The sequence below is a fragment of the Mixophyes fleayi genome, chromosome 3 (genome assembly GCF_038048845.1).
Source record: "Mixophyes fleayi isolate aMixFle1 chromosome 3, aMixFle1.hap1, whole genome shotgun sequence".
NCBI classification, from domain to species: Eukaryota; Metazoa; Chordata; class Amphibia; order Anura; family Limnodynastidae; genus Mixophyes; species Mixophyes fleayi.
The window spans coordinates 330,137,744-330,163,853 of record NC_134404.1 but is presented as its reverse complement, the minus strand read 5'-3'; the positions used below and the strand labels follow the sequence as shown (position 1 = coordinate 330,163,853).

The 26,110-nt window shown below is 42.0% G+C and overlaps 1 protein-coding gene across 1 annotated transcript in view; it reads left to right on the top strand.

The window, feature by feature from the left end:
• Positions 1–26,110, top strand: part of USH2A (usherin) — a 558,840-nt gene that overhangs the window by 402,355 nt on the left and 130,375 nt on the right. The window contains exons 48-50 of the mRNA XM_075204257.1: positions 145–343; positions 5,136–5,304; positions 18,713–18,934. Coding sequence (XP_075060358.1) covers positions 145–343; positions 5,136–5,304; positions 18,713–18,934 — 590 coding nt within the window. The remainder of the gene's footprint in view (positions 1–144; positions 344–5,135; positions 5,305–18,712; positions 18,935–26,110) is intronic.

The window sequence follows — 26,110 nt, the reverse complement described above, 5'->3', positions numbered from 1 at the left end:
GATTCCATGATTAATCTATGGATTTCTTCCAATCAAAATTACTAATAAAATATACAAAATGATGTTACTTAATAAGCAATAGCTTGGAACTAACATTCTGTCTTGATTGATATTTTCCCTTTAAATTGCTATTTATTTTCACAGATCAGTGCAGATTAATTGGGCTCCACCGGAAGAACCTAATGGAATAATTCTTGGCTATGAAGTCAGAAGAAAAAACGAATATCCCTGTAATTCAGCACAAAAAATAAGAAGGGATAAGAGTGGTAAATTGTGCTTGTTCGTTAAATGCAAGAAAGGTGAAGAGATTTGTGGAGATAAATGCTTTAATCCTTACCAGCAGGTAACGTTACACTTCAGTTATTCTTACAATATATTTTTAAAACTTTATACTTTTCATGTTTACTATATGAGTATGAAATTTACATTATGGATCTTAAAGAGGTTTCCCACCTTTAAATAACTTTTATTTATTCAAGTACACATATTTTTGATTTCCTTCTTTGTGTTTCAACAAAGCGTTTACATCATCCAAGTTGCTTATTTGTGTTGACAATGAATACAGCACAAAAATGTTTGCGGATTTTATCCAATTCACTGCTTAGAGCTAAGCTGCATCGTTCCAGTTGCATTGAAAATACATAACTCGGAATAGAGCATAAAAGAGCGCTATAAGTGTACTTACCTGAGCTCTTCTACTGAATTGATGGGTTCACTAAGGCTTCAATGGAGTAATCATTGGGCTACGCTCATGAAAACCCCATATGGGTTAAAAATGAAATACTCTGTATCAATCAAGTTAATTTATGCATTACAGCAATGAACTTCATGGATACATTGAGGTTTATTCATAGCCACATGGGGTCTACACATAAGTAAACACTCCAAGGCACCATAGACGAAGTATACAAGAGACAGTTTCTGGATTATTAAAAGCATTGGGGACACTCACTCATGGAAAACCCCAAATAAGTGATCCTTCAGTTTTAATTTCACCATATACAAAATGTAAACTATTGGCTGAGTTCTTCTTTTAAGAAAACATATCTCTAATTTTCATAAGTGCTCTGAGATTAATGAGTTAAAGGGAGAAAAGATTGTGTTCTCATGGGCCGTCTTTGCTGTGGAGAGAGGCTCATTGTCATGTTCACTCTGCAGAAGGACATTAGTTCTTGTCCTATTCTTTTAATAGGACTTGGTTTACGTCTGCGTGTTGCCCTTCGTTGGAGAACCACATATCCGAGCAAAGTCTGAATACAGTAATAAAATTGTTTACACAAAAAAATACCCATGTCCCCTTACTCTCATGATTCACCAAATAAGAGGTTAAACACATCAATATTTTCATCATCATCATCACCACTGATTCTGCAGCCCTGCATGGAGAACTCATTCACATCAGTCCCTGCCCCATTGGAGCTTACAGTCTAAATTCCCTAATACACAGAGAAAGAGAGAGACTAGGGTAACTTTTTGATAGCAGCCAATTAACCTACTATCAGAACTGATTAGATCTCGGAGAGGTCTACCTGGATCTGAGACACTAACTGGACCCAGTGTTATCTGCGTTCTTGGCGTGAGATAGACCAACCAGATCCATTCATTTTCATCTGCCGTGTATGGGCATTTTTACTTTGTAAACACATTAAATAATCATTGCCTTTAATCCCTCTAAGGTGTAGATTTATCAAACCATCTAAAAAGGAAAATTGGAGCTGTTGCCTATAGCAACCAATAAGATTCTAGCTATCATTTATCTAGTACTATAGAAAATGATAACTAGAATCTGATTGGTTGCTATGGGTAGCACCTCCATGTTGCCATTGCGAAGGTTTGGTAAATCTACTCCAAAATCTCTCTTGGAAGCATCACTCAGCATATTCAGTGAATTGAAATGACCACATTGTAAAATAAAGCAATGATCCTATACCAGTTTTTGTGTAATTGCATCACAGCAAAACATGAAGGCTGGCCTGACAAATTTATTAAATTGCCTGGTTAAATCACCGAGTTCCCCTTTATTGAAAATCAATTTCTTTTCAGTCACAAGTGGGCGCTTGTTTACCTGACAAGTAGCTGTGAAAAGACCTTCCATAATTTGTTAGGAGCATTTTTTTTCTTTTTTTTTAAATTATTGTATTTTGCAGATGAATTCTTATATTAACTGCTGTTTAGGTTTCGGAATCAATATGGGAACCGTGCAGCAGGAGATTCCAAATGGCTTTTATTGACAAATGGAGCTGAAAACTCTCTGTTGACGACCCATAATGAAATAATGTACCAATTTGTCAACAACAACACAGCAGTTTCAACGACCGAGCTACCAGTAAATTCACAAAACGCCGCCACGTAAGGAGGCAGTAATTAAAAACGTGAATGATCTGATTTGGAGAGAATTATAAATTATTCGGAAATGTACAAGTTTCGCCTTAGGATGCAGGAAAATGACATGCAAATATCACTCCTGAAAACCTTATTTTCATTGCTCCATTATCGTCCATGATTGTGCATTATGTTATTTTGTCCTGCAATTATGCAGTTCTAAATGAGATTATGATGTGTCAAATGGGGGGAAATGAACATTTCTCTCTGTGTAATTTAGCAGTTAGGTGACAAAGCTCCTTCACAACGTCCCACAAGGAGCCTCTTTATACTGTAATAATTGCTGTCCCTCGGATTGCTGGACAGAAAGCAAGACTTAAAACAATGTATGTGCTTATTGTATCTATATAATGATTAACTGGACACTTTAGGGTCTAATCACTGTTTACACTGGTCGGAAAGAAAAACTAATGTGTCAGTGTAGTACTATTGTATCATTTGCTGACAGATGGATAGTGTACCAAGGCATAATGATTGTATGAATGACATGTTGGATTCGCACAGTGCTTGTGATAGTTAGAGCAGAGACAGCGATATGCATCTTATTCAGAGGAATATAACTGTTTGCTCTGAATAACTAATTTAATAAAAACTGAATTTCTCAAGTCAGCTTCAACCCCTATAATTCAATTTGGATGCATCAGCTGCTTTTTTTTTTTTGGCTTTCTCTGATTCTGTACCCTTCACATTGAAAATGGATGATGCTACAGTTCCGTTGAGAGAGGGGAAATATCTTGCACAGTCTGCTGTTTTATTATAACAGAGGAAGGTGGATATTTATTTATTTATTTATTTATTTATAATACTGGCTTACATTGATACTAAAAATGACAGGTGAGCACTGGACGTTAAAGGATTGTTCCAGCATAGAATTGCCCGTGCTAAGATATCAACCTAGGTTCGAAGACCAGTTTTGCAATCTTTGACAAGTCACTTAGGGACTGATGAAGAATCGTCCATAATTGCGCCCGAAATCTAGGTGCCAATAGAGTTCACTAAAAATGCCGCAAGTTGCGCAGAACAGCCCCGGTAGCTTATGTGCCCGTTTTATGTCAGGCAAACGTCACGTACACTTACGCCCGTGTTTGTAAACATTGTTATCAAAATACATATTAGACATCAATAAAACTTCAAAAGCTTCTCTAATACAAGAAAAACACCCCCCCACACGTACATGAAATAAAAACACACACACAAAAGCATAATATACTGTATACATGTGCAAATAAAAAAATTGCTGGTGAAGGCGAATCACTAACCCAGTGGGCTGTCACAGTCATATAATCCTTAGTTTGCCCAGTTCCGCTTGTCCATATATCTGTGGTTAAGTCTACAGTGGGTAGAATGGCATTTTGTAGCCCAATAATTACATTTTTACGAACCTTCTGGTAGAGGTGAGGAATAGCTTTTCTAGTAAAGTGGTGTCGTGATGGAATTTGATAAACGGGGACTCAAGACCTCAAGTAACTGTCTAAAACCGGCTGCATTAAGAGTGGATATTGGATGCAGATCTAATACTAGCATAGTCGCCATGGCGTCTGTGATCCGTTTTGTGACTGGGTGACACCTTTCATACTTGCTTCCTCTTGCAAAGGATTGTTTAACAGTCAATTGTTGTAAACTACTAGTAGTCTTCTTCTTGGTCTGCTTCTGGGATGAAGATTCACCCCCAGCAACAACAGCTGCAGCAGCAGTGGGCCTAACGCTCAAGAATTCTTCTGAGGAATCCAGGATAGTGGAGGAGTCATATAGCCTTAGCAACTTGGATGAAGGACTAACTCCGATCGCTACTCAGGATATTGATGAGGACGGTGTTGTGGGTGTAGATTGCAGGTGTCGGAATCTAGCTGACTGAAGGGACCTAGCTGATGATGGACTGCTTGTTGTTATTTTTTTAGCATAAGTTTCCAATTTTCCTAACAGCTTGCCATGAACTCGCTTCAAATGGCGTAATATGGATGAGGTTTCTAGATGGTTAACAACATCCTCATTAGCGCCCTCGTCGACTACACAAATATCCCCCTCATGTTGCAATTCCAAAGTGGCATCCTCAATTTGTGTATCACCGGCTACTCTTGGGCTGTTCATGGACACATCTGCAGAAATGCTGAAAGGGGCTTTCTTTATGGGTACACTATCAAAAGGATCAGGATTACACATAGCACACGTAGATAGACTCTCCTCAGGGATTTGCGTCATTTCTGAATCTGAACATCCATTTTCCTCTTGTTGTGTGAATTACCGGTTAAGCTCCTTAATGAATCAGGCCCTTTGACTTAATCTAGCCACACACAGATCATGATATCTGCAGCAAAATCAGGCGATTTGCCTGTTATCCCAGCATGTGTTGCTCCAGAATGAGCCTTGATTGGATCACTACCAGACAAGTTATTGCATGAAAGGTGACCTGTGCCAGTTTTTATCTTCTGAAGTCGCTAACAGGCTCCAATGACCCCGGAAGTGATTCGGTCTCTCAACCTGAACAGTCAGGCAAACATCCACTCAATTGTTGTGAAGAGTAGATAGTAGAAACTTTTGCACAGATTCCAAATTGACTCCAATTTTAGTAATAGGCTACACTGTATGTGAATTTCTAAACATATTTTACAGCTTTTTAAGATTTTTCAATTCATACAAAATTGCAATGATAGATTAAGTGAAGCATCTTGACATATTCCCTTTAACACCGTCCCTCTGATAATTGCCTGTTATAATGACTTTATTCGACTGACTTTCTCGGTTTACTATAACAGGTATGTTGCAGGGAGGTTTTGCATGACAGAAGAGATGGATACGAATGTTGTGAAGGTGACTACATCGTATCTAGCACCAACTCATCACAGATTTGTTGTGCTGGTGAAATATTTGTTGTTCAACCTGACCATCAGTGTTGTGGAGCATACTATATCCGAATCCAATACGGTAAGTTTATGTACCATTTATTATTCCTTGTGTAGATTTGTTACCAAAATTTAAAGCACATCTAAAGAACAAAAATGACAAAACTCTTCTTTCTTCCAGTTTGTAAATAGCTATAGATATAGATATCGATAGATCTAGAATGTCAAGGAAAATGTTCCGCAAGAAGTCTCAATACTAATGACTTGTCACAGTAATCAATACAGAGAGGCTTCGCTATGATTGGTCACAGTGAGGGCAAAACTGCTCTGTATTGGTTAGTGGAGGTGTGAGCCTACAAGGAGTCTTATCACTAACAACAATGAGCTACATTGTTACCATGTAACTATTGATACATTTTATTAATCAAGATTATCAATCTTATTGAGTTTGGCTTTTACTTTGCCATTTCCTGCACACATTTGCGTCTCTTTGAGATCACATATCTGTGGAAATAAAACATGGTGAATTACTTCTCTGAAAAGGTTTTTAGAATCACTTCTCAAAACCTCCCTGAAGCAACTTTTGCATTTGAGCAGGACCATGTATCTCTTATTTCCCAGGATTGGCCACTTTTCCCCTTAACATGTGTATTTCCCATGTTTTTGTAGGCTTCTCTCAGGGGTGCTGAGGTAAGGGGAAGGGGGGGGGGGGGGGTACATAGTACCCACCACCGGCCCTGGCCCCCAGCTGTATGGAATGTGTTATGATAAGGAATTAGGGGGGTTGCAGTAACAATGTGGGGGTGCTAATCTCTCACCGCCTGCTCCGAATTACTCTTCTAAAGTCACCACATACATGGACACATGCAGGGCCGGACTGGCCATCTGGCACTTCAGGCAAATGCCAGAAGGGCCGATGGCAGTGTGGGCAGGTCCGGCTCCCTGCGATCCCCCAACCATATAAAAAAACCACATTTTTTTTTTTTGTGGGTAGCCGTCATGACGTGTGACGTCATGACGGCTCTGTGCGCTTCAAATTCGCGGCCGCGTAGGACTAGCTGCAGTGGAGGCTGCTGTCAGTGTTGAGGTAAGGGTAGAGACACGGAATATGTGTGCAGGGAGGGAGGGGCAGAGAAATGGAATATATGTGTGCAGGGAGGGGGGGCAGAGAAATGGAATATATGTGCAGGGAGCGGGGGAGAGACATGGAATATGTGTGCAGGGAGCGGGGGAGAGACATGGAATATGTGTGCAGGGAGGGGGAAGAGACACGGTATATGTGTGCAGGGAGGGAGAGAGGGGCAATAAATGTCTGCAGGGGGGGAAGAGGGGCAATAAATGTCTGCAGGGGGATGGGGGGATGAGTGAAAATGTCTGCAGGGGGAAGAGGGGATGATTGAAAATGTCTGCGGGGGGGTGAGTGAAAATGTCTGCAGGGGGAAGGGGGGGTGAGTGAAAATGTCTGCAGAGGGAAGAGGGGGTGATTGAAAATGTCTGAGGGGGGGGGCTGTAGGAGGGGGAAATAAAAATGGCCAATGTGTGTGGGGGACAGTATATGACTATAATGTGTGCTATTAAGTGAATGTGGGGCTGTTTGGGGAAAATAAGGTCTATTTATTAAATGTGATTATGAATTATTTAATGCCTGGGATGGTTGTGGGAAATGGTTATTTTTATTAAATATAAATGCTATTTAATTTCTTGCTGAGGTTGTTTGGAGGGAGGGAAATAGATTTATTTATTAAATGGGAATACTATTATTTTAATGTTGGGGCTGGAGTGAGGCCTAATTTTATAACGTGGGTGCTATATTGAGTTAACACTGGTGCTGTTTGGAGTTTTCTAACTTTCATGTACCCATTTATTTTTTTCAAATAGGGCCCCCAACATTCCAGGATCCAGACAAGCAGCAACTGATCTAAAGACACCAGCAGCCACAAGTGGTGACAATGACAAGACAGGTAAGAGAGAGCAGGACAGTCTGCCAACTGTCCTGAATTTGGTGGGTGACTGTCCCGCTTAGTCAGGATTTGGTCTGACTACAAGGACAGTTGGGAGGTATGTCCTACTTCACATTGTACTGCTTATGAAGGCAGAACTGTGTGCACCTAACAGTAGTGCTCACAGTATTGCCTGTGTATTTGTTGAAAATGTGTCTAATAACCATATTACATCATAGGAGCTCCCCTGTCTTAAGTGCCTAGGGCCCCCGTGCCTTAATCCAGCTCTGGTTAGCAGGAGGGAGCGGATAGCTACTCCCAGTCCCTGGATAGGACACAGCCTGCAGAGCAAGCCGAGGAGCTCTAAGTCTCATGAGATTTATTAATCTTGTGAGACTAAGAGTTTCCCTGCTCACTCTACAGGAAGTTCCCACCCTGCTGGATGTCAGCAGCATCAGAAGCATAGATAAGTACAGTGGACTGGGGGTGTTGTAATGTGTTTCTGGGGTGGGGGGTGGCATGATAGGGAGGGCCTGATAAATGTAATGTTTTATTATAATGTATGTATAAATGCCCCATGTTGACCACGCCCCCAACATAATGTGGCCACGCCCTTGGCGGCACCGCTGCTGCACAGCGGCACACAGTTTTTTCATGCTCATCAACAGAGATGGGCCTGTATGCTTGAAATGCCAAATGCTGATTTTTAGTCCCAGTCCGGCCCTGGACACATGTCAGGAATAGTACAGGCCATGTGCGAGCGGAAACTGGCACGTAACTGGCAGGAGATCACGGTCAGAAGGTAAAAGACATGTAGTTCAGTTGAAGCTAACACCACGTAAGGGGGGTAGGGGGCTGCCTGGTGCTTCTTACGCTCTAGGTACGTCCCCAAGGGTGTGCAATTATGGCCCCAACACTGTGTGATCAAGTCCCTAGACATTTATGAAGGGGGCCCAGGAAGTTGCTGTGCCCCAAATTCCTATTGGCAGCCACGGTTTCTCTAAACGTTATCCCTTATTTGAGGCCTAAAAGGAGGTAATGTATGGGATGAATTTTACGGGCAGACAAAATTTCAGGTCACATGAATATCCCAGTTTTTAATTTCCAAATGACTGGAGACCTACATATGGAGCTAAGTAGGAGGTCTTCATGTGGTATGCGCTAATGTGTGAGAATTAATGCCAAGGGCCCCAAACGGAATATTGTTAAGACAGTAAACTGTTGCTTTGTGATTAGTCTTAGTGTCCAAGTGGAGTGGTCCCTCGGCCTTCAAAGTGGCCACACAGTGGGTATATCGCGTGACCTCCTCTGCACAGAGACACGCAAGTCGGCTGCCCCCAGATAATCAGATTGAGAGAAGCTGGCTGGGGGGCTGCAAGCGGAGGCTTGGCAGGTTGCAGGTGGCCTGCAGCCACCCAATGCCCACCACTGGTGTAAAGTGTGCTTACTTCTCCTGTATTTTATAAAGTCAATCACAGTAATGATAAACCTTTCCATACATTTGACAAATAATGGATGTGCGGGCTAAATCCCCCTTTTTGTACTGAGTTAGATATGATCGGTTGAAGTACCCTTTACAGCAAGTCCCATAGTTTTCCTTTCTGTTTAGTACTGTATCTCCGCAATGTCCTGGAAGTACAATAGACAGCTTGAGAATCCTTGTTCTTGAGCAAATGTTGTTGCATCTCCAATAGTTAGGGTGTTTACTCGTAAACAATGCAATAAAAGATTGATACTTATGATTGATGGGTCCACTGCACCCATGAGATGTTCTAACATACCATTGTAGTTTTAATCATGGAATAAAATCTGTTTGTAATGTACTTTTTATGTCTCAAAAGCGAGTTTAATGACATATCTGGCACAATATGTGTCTTTATCACAAGTATATACATTATAGATAACGTATAGATGATCAGCCTATAATGTTTTAGTTATGTTGGCTCTTTTCGTCTTCTCACCCTGTCGCCATGGCAGCCTCGCAATCTTCCTTGTAATAACCATTAGTTCCGATCACATATGTAGGCTCTGCTGATTGGTTGGCAACCCTTCGAGCATAATACTTTTTTATGTGCAAAGGTACTTGAAATTCTGCCAATTTGCTCTGCACATCTTCGGCTTTAAACCCTGGCAAAGTAATTCATATATCACAATATTCTGAATGCTGCGATGATGTCATCAGAGAATGCTATCACACAGGAGGACCGGCAAAGGCAGTTAAATGGTCTCATTAATCTCCATGCTCCATAATGGAGAGATTTTATTTTATAACCTCTATCTCCATCCAGTGGTCGGTGAGAATTAATCTGTGTTTACATCTTTAGAAAAGAAATTATGGGACTTGCTGAAAATCAATACTAACTAGAGGACAGCCAGAAGATATGAGAAGTACTCCGTAATACCGTGGGCAATGGTTTATATATATATATATATATATATATATATATATATATATATATATATATATATAGGTTGATCTAATGGAATGCACAATGGAGACCTTGACTGATCAAAGGCCAAGTTTAGTATTTATATAAAAGGGAATATATATTTAATGTGTATGCGTGAATATACAGCATGTAAGATATCCCGTGAAATATGTCCTTTTATTTGTTGAGCAGTGAAGTCACTTGCATCACATGACTCATTTTAAAATTGTTCTGTGATAGAAACCACGCCCAGGTATGGGGGTCAACTATTAGTATAATTACTAGCAAAAATGTCCTTTCATGAAACAAAGGTAAAAAAAGAGAGTGAGGTGACAGGTAATAATACGACCTAAGCATCCATATGAGATGTGATAGTGTGTGATGAGTTGTGTGTGATGTATGGTATAGTAGAAAGGTTGAAAGGGAATCTTCTTCTTCTTATTCTTATTCTTATTATGTATTTGTATGACGCCACCATATTACGCAACGATTTCCATATAATATTGAATCATGGAAGCTTACAATCTAAATTCCCTATGACACACACATACACACTATGGAATGGCTCTGCACATTAGTCATGGCACCAGGAATGGCTCTGCACATTAGTCATGGCACCAGGAATGGCTCTGCACATTAGTCTTGGCACCAGGAATGGCTCTGAACATTAGTCTTGGCACCAGGAATGGCTCTGCATATTAGTCTTGGCACCAGGAATGGCTCTGCACATTAGTCATGGCACCAGGAATGGCTCTGCACATTAGTCTTGGCACCAGGAATGGCTCTGAACATTAGTCTTGGTACCAGAAATGTCTCTGCACATTTGTCATGGCACCATGAATGGCTCTGCACATTAGTCATGGCACCAGGAATGGCTCTGCACATTAGTCATGGCACCAGGAATGGCTCTGAACATTAGTCTTGGTACCAGAAATGGCTCTGCACATTAGTCATGGCACCATGAATGGCTCTGCACATTAGTCATGGCACCAGGAATGGCTCTGCACATTAGTCTTGGCACCAGGAATGGCTCTGCACATTAGTCTTGGTACCAGAAATGGCTCTGCACATTAGTCATGGCACCATGAATGGCTCTGCACATTAGTCTTGGCACAGGAATGGCTCTGCACATTAGTCTTGGCACCAGGAATGGCTCTGAACATTAGTCTTGGTACCAGAAATGGCTCTGCACATTAGTCATGGCACCAGGAATGGCTCTGCACATTAGTCTTGGCACCAGGAATAGCTCTGCACATTAGTCTTGGCACCAGGAATAGCTCTGCACATTAGTCTTGGCACCAGGAATGGCTCTGCACATTAGTCTTGGCCCCAGGAATGGCTCTGCATATTAGTCTTGGCACCAGGAATGGCTCTGCACATTAGTCATGGCACCAGGAATGGCTCTGTACATTAATCTTGGCACCAGGAATGGCTCTGAACATTAGTCTTGGTACCAGAAATGTCTCTGCACATTTGTCATGGCACCATGAATGGCTCTGCACATTAGTCATGGCACCAGGAATGGCTCTGAACATTAGTCTTGGTACCAGAAATGGCTCTGCACATTAGTCATGGCACCATGAATGGCTCTGCACATTAGTCATGGCACCAGGAATGGCTCTGCACATTATTAGTCTTGGCACAGGAATGGCTCTGCACATTAGTCTTGGCACCAGGAATGGCTCTGAACATTAGTCTTGGTACCAGAAATGGCTCTGCACATTAGTCATGGCACCAGGAATGGCTCTGCACATTAGTCTTGGCACCATGAATGGCTCTGCACATTAGTCTTGGCACCAGGAATAGCTCTGCACATTAGTCTTGGCACCAGGAATAGCTCTGCACATTAGTCTTGGCACCAGGAATGGCTCTGCACATTAGTCTTGGCCCCAGGAATGGCTCTGCATATTAGTCTTGGCACCAGGAATGGCTCTGCACATTAGTCTTGGCACCAGGAATGGCTCTGTACATTAATCTTGGCACCAGGAATGGCTCTGTACATTAGTATTGGCACCAGGAATGGCTCTGCACAGTAGTCTTGGCACCAGGAATGGCTCTGCACATTAGTCTTGGCACCAGGAATGGCTCTGCACATTAGTCTTGGCACCAGGAATGGCTCTGCACATTAGTCTTGGCACCATATGTCTGCACAATAGCTTTCAGGTTCAGCTTTGGTTCAGGAAACAAATAGCAAGGCAAGCTCTGCGGTCAAGTTTCATATTCAGAGCCAAACATGTTTTCAAGAGTAATGTGCAGATAGGGCCGATGCTGAATTTCTATGCACCTAACCCCCTATACCCTGCGCATATGCCAAAAACTCAATTCTCTGCGTATGCACCAAACCTTCTATACCCAGCGTTTGTTCCCATACTCGCTCTATTTAGAGTGGGGACTTGGAACAAGGGAGTACAGCGCAGACGGGCTGGTGGGGTGCCACACCAAGAGCAGCACCCTCTTCTGCGCTTTAACAAGCGTACCATGTTCTGCAGGACCTATGTGCAGAGCAATATTGAGCCATAATACCAGAGAAAGCAGGATCTATAACATTATACAAGTGATGGTGTAAGATACCCTTTCATCCCAAAAAATACAATATATTATCACATACAGGGAACATGATATTGTGGAGATTGTTTTGCCCCAAGGTCCGCTGAGGTAGCGTTGCCTGCAACCTACATGGATGAGTCCGCTCAGCAGCAATATGTCCCTGGAAAGTATTTTAAAATATTAGCAATTGATATGCTGCCATATCCGGTGTGAAGACTAATACTGCAACCCCCTTACTTCATTGTAGAAGGAGTGAGGGCATTGTCACATATGGCTGCTCCTTCTGGCTATATATGGCTATACTCCGAGCCTCCTCACTTAAACTTGCCAGTCTTTGGTCATCTTCTGTCCTCTTCACAGCTTGATGTGTCCATGCATAGGCAAATCGAGGGGGTGTTCCTGGTGCCTGGAAACCCCTGTCCAAGCCTGGGGCACTGTATAATTGAGGTGGCTGGACCCTGCTCCTGCTTCACCCAACTCTGCTTGAAAAGGGAAGCCAAATACTTTCCCCCTATCCAAGCAAAAAACACAAACAGCCGTGATAGCAGTAAAATGTAAGTGCCTGACTGTCAGTGCATGTTATAGACACTTTGGACCTGATTTATCAAATAACGCAACTACCGATAAGTGCCATACTGTGCGTTAAATGGATCTGCACATGCCCATAAAGTAGTTATACGCCAAGTGTATCCAATTCATCTTCGAGCGCAAAGGACCCTTACGACAGCCTATGATTTCAGGGGCGAAACAGGAAGGGGAAGGAGCTTATGCAATGTACAGTAAGGGCGTGACAAGCTTGCACGCACCGCACGCAGTAGTGTATGATTCAAGCTTTGCGCATCTCTAAGGTACGTGTTTTTCTATCGTTTCACTTGCACCAGCTGCAGGTCGGGTGTAAGTACTGATTACTAGTGATGACAGCTGTGTATACAGCTAGAACATGTATTTGCAATCAGAAGCAACTGTAAAAATGCATTTTATGTACATTTGACATAAAAAAACATCCTGATACATGTATTTGTTTTGTCATTAATGACTATGGGCCTGATTCATTAAGGAAAGTACTCATTTCTTTACTTAAGTTTACTCCTGGACAAAACCATGTTACAATGCAGGGGTGCAAATTAGTTTATTTTTTTGCACAAAAGGAAAATACTGACTGTTATTTCATGTAGCACACAAATACTTGATAGCTTATTCGTACACTGAAATTTAAAGTTGATCTAGGACCAGGGCCGGATTAAGGGAATGGAGGCCCCTGGGCTAAGGGCGCCTCCATTCCCCCGTGAGGCCCCCAATGTGAGAGGCAGCAAGACAGGCAAACAGCTCAGGTGAGGAGATTAGCAGGGTCCTGAGAGAGACTGAGAGACAGCAGAGTCCTGAGAGAGAGTGAGAGACAGCAGAGTCCTGAGAGAGGCTGAGAGAGAGCAGAGCCCCGTGAGAGGCTGAGAGATGGCAGAGTCCTGAGAGAGACTGAGAGAGAGCAGAGTCCTGAGAGAAAATGAGAGACAGCAGAGCCCCGAGACAGAATGATAGACAGCAGAGTCCTGAGAGAGGGGCTGAGAGACAGCAGAGTCCTGAGAGAGAGGCTGAGAGACAGCAGAGTCCTGAGAGAGAGGCTGAGAGACAGCAGAGTCCTGAGAGAGACTGAGAGGCAGCAGAGCCCTGAAAGAGGCTGAGAGACAGCAGAGTCCTGAGAGAGGCTGAGAGACAGCAGAGTCCTGAGAGAGGCTGAGAGATAGCAGAGCCTCGAAAGAGAATGAGAGACAGCAGAGCCCCGAGAGAGAATGAGAGACAGCAGAGTCCTGAGAGAGAGGCTGAGAAACAGCAGAGTCCTGAGAGAGGCTGAGAGACAGCAGAGTCCTGAGAGAGGCTGAGAAACGGATGAGCTTCATGTATGGTACAGCAGGTAGCGCCCTGAATGAGGACTAGGACTGTTTTTTAATTACTTTAAGGATAGAGTTGTTGAACTGCTAAACTGATGTCGTATAAAAATCTCCTTTGCGTTTAAAGAACTCTGAGTTTATCATTGGGAGACAGTCTGTGCTCCAGAACACACAGCGCTGACCACAAGCCTACTAATAGAGCTCAGTCCCCTGGCCAATCCAGTCACAGTGCACATGGCAGGAAGATTGTTAAAGACTATTTAACCTTTGAATCTAAACTTATTTAAGCACTGATCAGGAATATTTGCCAACCGATCCTTTTATCTTCCTGTGTGCTGATGATTTCTTCTATATGTTGTGGGTAATGTCTGGAGTGTAAGAATATCAACAATAGCCAGGTAGTTTCAAATTGATGGTGATGTCCACATTGATTAGACTTTTTGTTAAATAATTACACATGTTAAAATTAGTAATTAGGGGTAATTAATCATTCTGTACTGTTTAGTTGTAAAATTCCTGTATTCTCTAGTCCCTATCCACTCGGATTACGTGCATCATCTCCAGTGATAATCATAGACCCCTTATTTGGGCTCAGGTGTTGGTGTAATACTGACTGACGGAAGCGGCTCTGTGCTGGCGGAACTGGGTATTATGGTATTATGGGCATTGCTGATCTTTAGTACACTACTATTGTATTCCGAGAGCTTCACTTCAGCTGAGATTCTAAAACCAGTCATTTTTGGAACGCAAAATTGTTTAAATGACAGTTCATTAAAATATGATTGTCTTTTAATCTTTATTTTGATATTGTTATTATCGTGTCAATATTATCTTCAACTTTACTAATTCTTGTACGAACGCAGACGGCCTGATGTAGAACGCAACTTGGGCGTAATACACAAGTCAAACACATCTCAAAATACTTACATTTCTACATCTGTAGCATATCGGCCAGGTCTCCAGCAGTTGTACGTACACACTCACACACTCACACACACACACACACACCCTATGCAGAACCAGGTCATAAGCACAATAAAACTTTGTAAACAGTTGTTTTCATATGGATAAACATGGATATAGCAGCTATAACCTTCCTTCTCGCGATTGAATGGAAGTAATAAACATTTTTTTTCACACAAAATCATATAATATACCACTGATGAAACAGCCAGAGTGCCGAGAAACGCGTCAGGTTTCTATTCTCAATTGGTGTTCTCACAGCGGAGAACTATTATACCCCGGGGTTGTAGAGCCTGTTCAGGACTGTGGACTGTGGATTTACTATTTCTTTTCCCCATTATCCGGAGAATGATCCATATGGAGGTCTGATCATCAGCCTGAGACTAACGATAAGTACTACATGTCCAAGGACCGTTGCTTTTCCTCTCATAGAGAGGTTGTTTTTTATGTCTAAAGAGGATCTGCGCACCAAGGTGTGCCTGTATGAACAGTCCGATCAAATTATCTGTGATTTTCACTAAAACGGACAGATCCCCATAATCCACGTGACCTTAGGATTTGTTGCACTTTACAAACAGGTGCCTTGTCCTAATGGATTGATCTTTTCCCGGATTAAACTTGAACTTTTGCTTATTATATGTGAATATTGAGCAGTATTTATGGGCTTCAACCTCCTATTATACCATAATTTTTTCTGCTGAGAATTACTCCAATGTATTCTTAATATATTTTGATTATATCATCATCATCATCATCATCATTTATTTATATAGCGCCACTAATTCCGCAGCGCTGTACAGAGAACTCATTCACATCAGTCCCTGCCCCATTGGAGCTTACAGTCTAAATTCCCTAATATAGACACACACACTCACAAATAAACACAGACAGAAAGGGATACACACAGACACAGACTAGGGTCAATTTTATAGCAGCCAATTAACCTACTAGTAGGTTTTTGGAGTGTGGGAGGAAACCGGAGCACCCGGAGGAAACCCACGCAGACACAGGGAGAACATACAAACTCCACACAGATAAGGTCATGGTTGGGACTCATGACCCCAGCGCTGTGAGGCAGAAGTGCTAACCACTGAGCCACCGTGCTGCCCATTATATAGAGTTGTGTACTCATATTTTCAATATGCTATGAATTTTTTAAAAGATGTACTGGCTGTCATGCTAGTTTGGATATATTGAATACGTATCAACGCTCCATTGAACGTGTATAAAATATCATTACAATTTGTGAATATTATTAATCATATTTGATTTTATATATTAAATTACAAATTATTATATAATAACTAGTGGCTTTCAGTATTTGCGCTCTCATCTCCAGTTGTGTTTTTGCATGTATGTACTCAGGTCCCAGAGCCTGCAAGGAGAGCTGCAACTGGCCATAGTTTGACATAATACATTCACGAATATCTACAGGTGATTTTGAGCACCTATTGTTCACTTATTTCTTTTCATATAATATATGCACGAGCAATAAATAAAGCACCCGTGAGCTTTAGAGAGGGGAAATCGCAATCAGCCAATCAAAAGCTGTTAGCAAATGCTGGCGATGGCCGATGGTGGCCATCGCCAGCATTTGCTAACAGCTTTTGATTGGCTGATTGCGATTTCCCCTCTCTAAAGCTCAGCGTGAATTTTCACCAACCCCAAGGCTTTATAAGGTATATCTTTGTCTGTACAGGTCTATATCGTCTCGCAATGGGCAAGCAATTTTGCTACGGAAACTGTTGTACGTTCAACTCTACATGAAGCCTAGAGTTCTACTTTTTAAGTAATGGTCAAGACAATGTTTAATATATTAAATTATATATTTGTGTTTAGGGTATTTCTACCTCAGCAGACACAGGTGTTAGAAAGTGGTGAATGAATTAAAAGTATATAGCTGTTTTGCCCATATTTGTATATTTACATTCTGGTCTAATGTCTATAACAAGATGTGAGAGGTTGTATGTGGTTTGAACTCTAGGCAGAACAAAAATGATAAGGGGAATTCCGCACAGGATACTTATGACCAAAGTTTTGGAGAAACGCGTGAAATGCAGAAAATATTCCACAGTAAATCTTTGAAAAATGTGGTCATTTTTGAGGGCACAGTTGTTGTCAGCACTTATCCTTAGCAGTACAAATTTGTATGTATCTAGCACAATAGTAATATGAGGTATTACGTAATATATACATATTGTGATCAACATTTAAACGCACAACCAAATGCTAAAAGTCCTCATTTCACCTACATTCCCATCTATGCTCCAAACATTACTGAAATGCAGTTAAAATCATGTTTTACCAGTTTGTAGTTCGAGAATTGCCAGTGTGCACTCGCTGGCACTTGTAGTTCTACAAGCAACATCATACCCAGTTAATGACTGCCAAGGATTGCTTGGATTCGTAGTGTCACATACTAAATTAATATTTTTATGCACATTAATTTATTATCCTAACCGGGGTTAAAGAGGTGTTTAAAGAGGAGCCCCAATCTGTCAGCACGGGTCTAGTTTTCTTTAAGGAGATAGGGGGGCCACATATTTTTTCTTGGAAAATTCTGACAGGGTGGGGCTGTGTCCTCCAATAACGGGCGGACCTCACACTGCAAGTTTCCTGGTTGTAATGGGTCCAGCGGAGTCTGGCATAGTCTGGTGTTAGTTGTGGCTTGTGAGTCGTAAGCGCGCAGTTTGGTGGTCCACATTTTATGTATAATATTTGGGCAGCATGGGACAGAGCTATATGTGGCAGGAGCAGTGTGATGATGTGAGGATGGGAATAGAGACAAACAGGAAGGCCTAGACTTTGAGTTAGATATTAAAAGGTACATGGTCCTCCAACAGCACGAAAGGTGTTACCTAGTTCCTAAGTCTCCCGCTTGGCAAATTATCATTAAACAAGCTCAATATATGAACTTTGTTTCATAGAGCGGTACATTAGACACCACAGCTTTACTGTACCACTTTATTTAAGGTATTATCCTCAGATTGGGGACGTGTTGGTCTAAATCCCCAATGACAAATTTGTTTACACACTGTGCCGTCAGCCAAAAGTCGGATATGCATGCGTGGTCTAAGTGACCATGGGGGATACTAAACAGATCACCCCCTTCCCCAGATGTGTCCCTGGGAGGGGTTGTCCTCATGGAACAATATTTAGCTATTGGCTATTGGTGTGGGCATTTTTCTGCCGTCCCTCCCCTCCCCCCCCCCCCCGCCCCCATAGACCAGCTTGGATAGAACTGTTGATGACGGATGGAGCTAGAGCCTTTGTCTGGTACCTCCGGGCCCCTAAGGCAGACCAAGGCCCTGGTGCTTTGTGATCTCCCTACCCCCTTCTCAACACCCCTGCCTTCACAATGACACACATAAGTCAGCTAAGTTAAAGTAGTCTGTGCTGCTACCATTGTAATGCTCTGATTGGCAACAGAGTGTTCTGCTCACGGACAAACATAAGATGAAGAACGAATACAATTGGTGTTCTGAATCTCGTCTTAAGCGCATGGTTACATATGTGGTTGGGCCAGTTTATTGCATATACCCGACAGATCAGGCAGGGAAAGAAGGTGTTTATTGACTTTTATCAAACCATGTAGTGATAGTTTCCCATACACAAAACTGCCAATCCTGTCCTAGCTGCAAGTTACAAAAGCATAAATAAAGTCCCTGGTGCATGCTTTATTTGTTATCATTTTTATTATACACGTATGTTGTGTCTATTAACAGGGGACATCTGCTGCTATGACAGAACACAAAACAGAGTGTCTATTGGTGACGGCGATTCTTGCTGTGGGGTTAGTCCATACCGGACAGCTGGATATCAGATCTGCTGCGGAGAGTCGCTCTATGACGCCTTTAATCACCGGTGTTGCGCTGGCAGGATCCTTCCACAAAACTTTATCTGCTGCGGCGATGAAGACAAGGGATCAATGTACAGGAGATCAATAGGTTTGTCAATTCTCTTCAACATTGGAATGTATAGAGTTATTCACCCAGCAACTTTGCCCATGACCCTACACCCAAGTTTGAAAACCTGAAAATGAAAAACATAGCTGTTGGGGATATATGGTGTTGTGTTGACCACCAGAAGAGCTGTTGAGTTTTAGTGAAATCTTTTATTGGTTTTAAAAGCAGATTAAGCTTGTAGGCTTGTAATGGTTTACCCCATTTATAGGTAGGATTTATTTGAATGCATTAATCATCATCATTTATTTATATAGCGCCACTGATTCCGCAGCGCTGTACAGAGAACTCATTCACATCAGTCCCTGCCCCATTGGAGCTTACAGACTAAATTCCCTAATATATACACACAGTCAGACAGAGAGAGAGGGAAAGAGGGACTAGGGTCGATTTTGATAGCAGCCAATTAACCTACTAGTATGTTTTTGGAGTATGGAAGGAAACCAGAGCACCCGGAGGAAACCCACGCAAACACGGGGAGAACATACAAACTCCACACAGATAAGGCCATGGTCGGGAATTGAACTCATGACCCCAGCACTGTGAGGCAGAAGTGCTAACCACTGAGCCACCGTGCTGCCCCATTAATTAATCTTACATTGATTAATCTATAATAAATGAATTCATAAATGTAATCTATAAGTTATTGGGGTCATAGGTAAAGTGGATTGGGGCAGCACAGTGGCACAGCGGTTAGCATGGTTTGCTTGGAGTTCCTCTGGGTGCTCTAGTTTCCCCCCATACCTGTAGGTTAATTGTCTTCTGATACAGTTAACCCAAGTGTGTGAGTGTGGTAGGGAATATAGATTGTGAGCTTCACTGGGGCAGGGAATGATGTGAATGACTGACTAGTATCTGTAAAGCATTGAATATTAGGTAGGTACCACAGCATCATCATCAACGTTAAGTTATATAGCGCCAATACCGTAGGTCTTCACAATCGGGAACACAGTAATAAAACAATACTGGGTAATACAGACATAGAGGTAGGAAGGCTCTGCTCGCAAGCTTACAATCTACATAAGTAAATGTTCAGTAAATTACATGACCTACGTCACGTCATACATTTATTTATTAGTGAAGGGCCTCAGTAATGTCATTGGTTCCTTACGATATATTGGTTTTGACCACAAATTAGCCGCCTCCATTGAGTACTGATGGAGATAACGAAAGAAAAGAAAATGGTAATTTTGCTATAGAACAGTAACATAACATCTATTGTACAATTTACAATATAATATTGTTGTGTTATTCTGATGTTATTAAGAACAGTATAGAACAAATGTATATTTTGTAGCTTGCAGGTATCACTGCTTCTAGTACTGTTCAGAAAGCCATTGGCCAAATCCTTCTATAGCGCCATCTACAGGTTACCAGAGGGTACTACATTCCTCTAAAATCACACAAAGGATGGGACAAAAACAATAAAAATGTTGAATTTTCTAATGAAATTAATCACAAAGTGAAATTGTATTTACCTTTGGATAATACGACCCACACCCCAACAGATTATTGGCATATTGGCATTATTAGGGCTGACTTGACTCGTACAATATCTGCTTTATTTTTGCCGACAGGAGTCCTCTAACAAAATAACATTGAATTGACTTTCTCACACCAAATCAAATCTCCTTTGTCCCAGTTCAGTTGTCTTTGTCAATATGTATTTTATAAATGGAGTGAATTAACAGATGCTGTTGGAACAGAACTGCTGGGCCAGCGTTTACGTTTTAGAGCTCTCTCAGGGCAGATGAGCTGTGTAAGAGTGTAATACAAGGGCCCTGGGAGAGGGAACATGCTTTGTATTCCAGCATGGAAGCGAACATAAACATGAATATATAGTCAGGGTATCCTGTCTGCTTTACTAGTCTTTATGCCTATAGTCTGTGGCATTGTAATATTCTCACAGCACGGAATGTTCTGACATATGATAGGGGAGATCTAACATAGTGTTAGAAACATGTAACAGATCATAAAATCATCATCACCATTTATTTATATAGCGCCACTGATTCCGCAGGGCTGTACAGAGAACTCATTCACATCAGTCCCTGCCCCATTGGAGCTTACAGTCTAAATTCTCTAACATACACACACAGAGAAAGAGACAGAGAGAGAGAGACTAGGGTCAATTTTGATTGCAGTCAATTAACCTACCAGTATGTTTTTGGAGTGTGAGAGGAAACCGGAGCACCCGGAGGAAACCCACGCAAACACGAGGAGAACATACAAACTCCTCACAGATAAGGCCATGGTCGGGAATCGAACTCATGACCCCAGTACTGTGAGGCAGAAGTGCTAATCACTTAGCCAACGTGCTGCCAAAATATATTTCTATCTCTCTGTATTGTATAGTGACAGAACAGTGCGCACGTACCATGTATAACATGCTTTAAAGTGGGGCTGTGCAATTGGTAGCTGGTGGGCTGGATGTGGCCTTAAAGGTCTTTGTGGCCCTCTTAGTATTCCTTTATAGCATCAATTATTTTTCAAAATTAGGAATTAGTGCAGGAGTGTGACAGTGTGGGTTACGCCATTGCTATTCATCAACTGTTCAATTATTTCCAAATTTGCATGATGTTTGGAAAAAAAGTGTTATAAGTTGTGTCCACTTGCAATAATAAGATTTTGCTGTGGGATGAGGTATTGAAAAGAGATTCTAGGGGTGGAGAGGACACATTTACAGGGGTCAGTCCCCGAATTGCCGATGGCTACAGACCGTCTTCTGCCCCAGAGTGTTATTTTGTTACATGCACATGACTAAATATGCATGTAATAAAAATATACAAAAACACGAAAGTGAAATATGATTAAGGCTGCCTCGATATCCCTTCACTCCCATTTGCTGTGAGGGAAAATAGCTGTCATCATGTCTACCAACTGCCCTGACTTAGGTAAGACAGTCCCAATACGCCGGCTTTACTCCGCCGTCCTGAAAGATTTCCCCACGTGTCAGCAACCTAATGCTTCAAAATGGCTAGACACGCCCCCTTGCATGTGACCACACCCACATCTGGATGTGGCCACACACCCTGTCATGATTCCAAAGTCGGTATGGCTGTCATTTGCTGTGTAGGATAATGGTGGTAACTTGTTGATCAGAAGAATTTGGTCATTATTGGCTATGATGATTTTATTATGCATATGCATCCTTTGAAAGGATTACAAAAAAACAACAACAACAGGAAAACCACACCCAAAATAAAACACCACCCACTATTTTGTATACCGATGACCACTTAAATTTTTTTTAACTTTAAATTTTTTATTAGTTTTAAACAGTTTTTAGGGGATACAGAAAAAAGAAAGGGACAAAAAGAAATAAGGGAAAGACCGGGGGGTACATAGTGGGTATGGAACACAACAATATATCAAAGAGTACATAGTTTGACAAATAAATACACAGCATCACCATCTTGGTTTGGCATACCAAATGAGCAGGCAGGAGGACCTAGTCCGTTTTCTCCTACCCCAAGCCTGGGCATGCCCAGTTGCCCAACCAGAGCGTAGAGATCTTATTAGGTTAGCTACAATCTATGAACTTGAGGGCATACCTCCAGTGCTCTGTTGTGAGACTCTAATTCTAATTGGTGCTCCCTCTCCCTTAGTCACATCAATATGCCAAGCACGCCATTTTACTTATGGGGAGGTAGATGCCGTGGAGTAAGGCATACCGAGTGTTTCCATTTTGAAGCTGAAATTAATTTTGGAGATAATTTTTGATATTGGTGGTCGGAGGGGTTGTTTCCACGCCTGGGCAATAGCCGCTCTAGATGCTATAAGGACCTGACCTGTCACATATATGTCCCATTGTGAAATCAGAGCAGAGTAATGGTGTAGCAGGGCCATTTCAGGGGACGGGTGAATCGGATAACCAAGAATTTTGCTTAATAGCTGAAATATGTCACGCCACAGGGGCTGCAATATCGGACAAGACCAAAACATATGGAAGATGTCTCCCCTTTCTGCACAATTACGCCAACACATAGGGGAAGTAGTGGGCCACACCTTATGTGATCTTTCCGGAGTAGCATACATTCTATTTAGAAGTTTTACCAGCATTTCTGTATGATTATTGCATTTAGCCAAGGGGCATATTCAATTAGCCTTTGGATTTGCGGCAACGCGCCGGAACAGCCGCGAAACGTAATACACGGTACCGCAATAACGTGGATTTTCGTTCGCAGTCCATAGGGTTGCGTACGAAAATCCGCGTTAATGCGGTACCGTAATACCCGCAAGAACGTGCACTTTTCGCGGTAACGCGCGTTACCGCGAATCCAAAAGCTAATTGAATATGCCCCTTAGAAGGAATTTAAAAATATGCCTTCCCAGTCCCTTCCTGACAGTTCTACCTGGAGGTCTCCTTCCCATTGGAGTTGTATCTTGGCCTTGGGTGGGTCTATTTGTGTTTGTAAGATGTTGTACCAGGAAGTTATGCTAGTTCTATTACCCCCCTTTCGTCAGTTTAGAATAAAACAATACTGGGGGAGGGCCAATTGTTTTATCTCTAAGTGGCGGCGTAGTCAGCCAGTGCCTGAGTTGTAACCCACTTACATTTTTGCACCACATGACTCCTATTCCAACATCATCATCATCATCATTTATTTATATAGTGCCAGCAAATTCCATAGCGCTTTGCAATTGGGTCAAATTCCAGGACTAAATAGCTGCCAAAATATTTGCTCACCGGAAAAAAATTCCATTTGCATGTTTCAATAATTAGGCTACATTGGTCAGGAGTTATATGAAACACGATTGAGGCTCAAACTAAAATGAATGGTGGTAGGGGGTGCCAAATGTGGTAGCAGCACAGTGGCGCACGCAGGGGGGGTTTCTGGTTCTCCAGAAACCCCTCCCCTCCGCGAACCAACGGTACTGTACAGCAGCCGCGGCGCTGTCAAAGAAGCCTCCGCGGCAGTGCTGTATTGTAGTATAATACAGCACTGCCGCGGATGCTGCTTGACAGCGCCGCGGCTGCTGTAGATTTTAGACTCGCCGAAATGGAGCTGTTGCGCATGCGCAGCAGCTCCCAATCGCAATATTATTATTTTTTCCGGGGGGGCGGAAACCCCCCCTTCTAAATCCTGCATTCGCCCCTGCAGCAGGTAATTGCTGGTGACGTTTTCATTTGTGTAACACAGGCACTATATAGTCCCAACTCCCAAACTGTGCAGATTGGGTGCACAGATGGATCATGGACATATGTATGCGGTGATCTGTGACACTTACAGCAATAGTGTACACATGGATGTGCTCCGCTGACTATGGCCTGCTCTTTGTAAATAACAATATCCGAGGACTAGTTCAGTATTCTGATTGTCTGGGTCTATAGACAGCTACTGCTGAGGGAAGCTGGTCAAGTTGTTTTTCTGCCCCAGATATCTTGATGACACATTAGCAACTATCGGAAACAAGGACAGCTAAAAAGAAAACCTCTTTTCTTTTATTATCCTATTTTACCCCAATTGCTTCCGATGTAAAACCTGCTGTTCCCACAGCTGTGATTCTCACATAAGCGATACCTGCAATACAAGCCTTCTAGCCAATGTGTCTAAAGTGGTGTATATGAGACATTGGCTTAATATTCTGCTAAGCTTATGTGCAGCCTAGAAAGCTTATGCAGTTTAATTCTAATGCTCACTGTAAACCATTGGTTTTACAGATTTATTGAATTAGTCATTCATCAGCCAGCTGTGTTTGTACATTCCTTCAGTTCCGTGATGCACATTAAATAATTGTTGGCAGGATGTCATCAAAACAGATTTTTTTTTTCTCCCATTGCGATACACTTTCTCCTTGACGTTCCTGAGGGACTATGGTTTGACAATGAACGGCAAGACATAACATTGGTTTTGGGGGACAGATTTGGGCTTAGAAAGTAGGATTGGTTGCACCTGGCCATAGCCAGAGTGTTAAGTTCATTTTTGACGTTAGGTATACTTGTAAAATAACATTGAATTGCAAAGTTCCTATTGCTGTGTGTCTTATATCTGGTATTTAAGCGTTATCGCTGCCTTTATTGTCCCTGGACTCATCGGGCATGATTCATGTTCGGAGTTCAAGGGTCAGATTTACTAAACTGCGGGTTTGAAAAAGTGAAGATGTTGCCTATAGCAACCAATCAGATTATAGCTGTCATTTTGTAGAATGTACTAAATAAATGAAAGCTAGAATCTGATTGGTTGCTATAGGCAACATCTCCACTTTTTCAAACCCGCAGTTTAGTAAATACACCCCCAAGTCCGTGTGCATACCATCTTGCATGAAATCATTCTGGCAATGTTCTGAAACAGACCTTACGCCAACGAACCCAATTGCATGCAATTTATGTCTGAATTCAATTAACACTTTGACTGCCTATGACTTGAAGGGCAGAACAGGGAAGGGAAGGGGCAAAAGAGCATAGGCAATGTACAGAAAGGGCATGACAAGGGTGTTCCGGCACACATGCAGCCGACTGAAGTCGTAGGTTTTTAGTAAGTCTGCTTGTTCCAGCCGTATCATTTGCACCAGGTACAGGGCAGGTGTAAGTGCTGACTGATAGTGATGACTGACCCGGCATAGTGTCTTTATTAAAAAAGTACACGTATGTGTGCCACTAGCTAGCACAGAATGTGTATGCAAGAAAGATAGACCATAAAAATGCATTGTATATACAGTGAGCGGTTTTTTTTAATTTCATATAAAAGAAAAAAATTTTTTGCTTTTTTTAAGCAATCCATATTTTAGCAATGATTATACTGTTTAGGGTTGTTCATTTATTTTAGAATATACATTTTTTTATGCGTTTTGATTTGACCTTATATTACATATACGCATGTACGTATCCTGCACTTTGTTCAGTCTGCCTAAACGTTAAGTGTCGTATGTTATCAGAGTGTACTTACATCCAGATTCAAATAGAAATGCATCATGAGATCCACTTGGATTTCAATATAATCGGCTACACTACAGTTCCGTGTTCTTTTTTTAGCCGCAAATTGCGTGCAGCTTTCATCTGAACATGAATCACACCAGTCATCTTATGGCCTTTCCATGACTGTATTAGCTTTTCTGGACTAATAACCAACGGTGTAGTCAATCCAAATAAGTCAATCCAATTGCCCTACACATTTACCACCCTGTGACACCAGTTGCATGAGTCCATTGTGCTGAAGA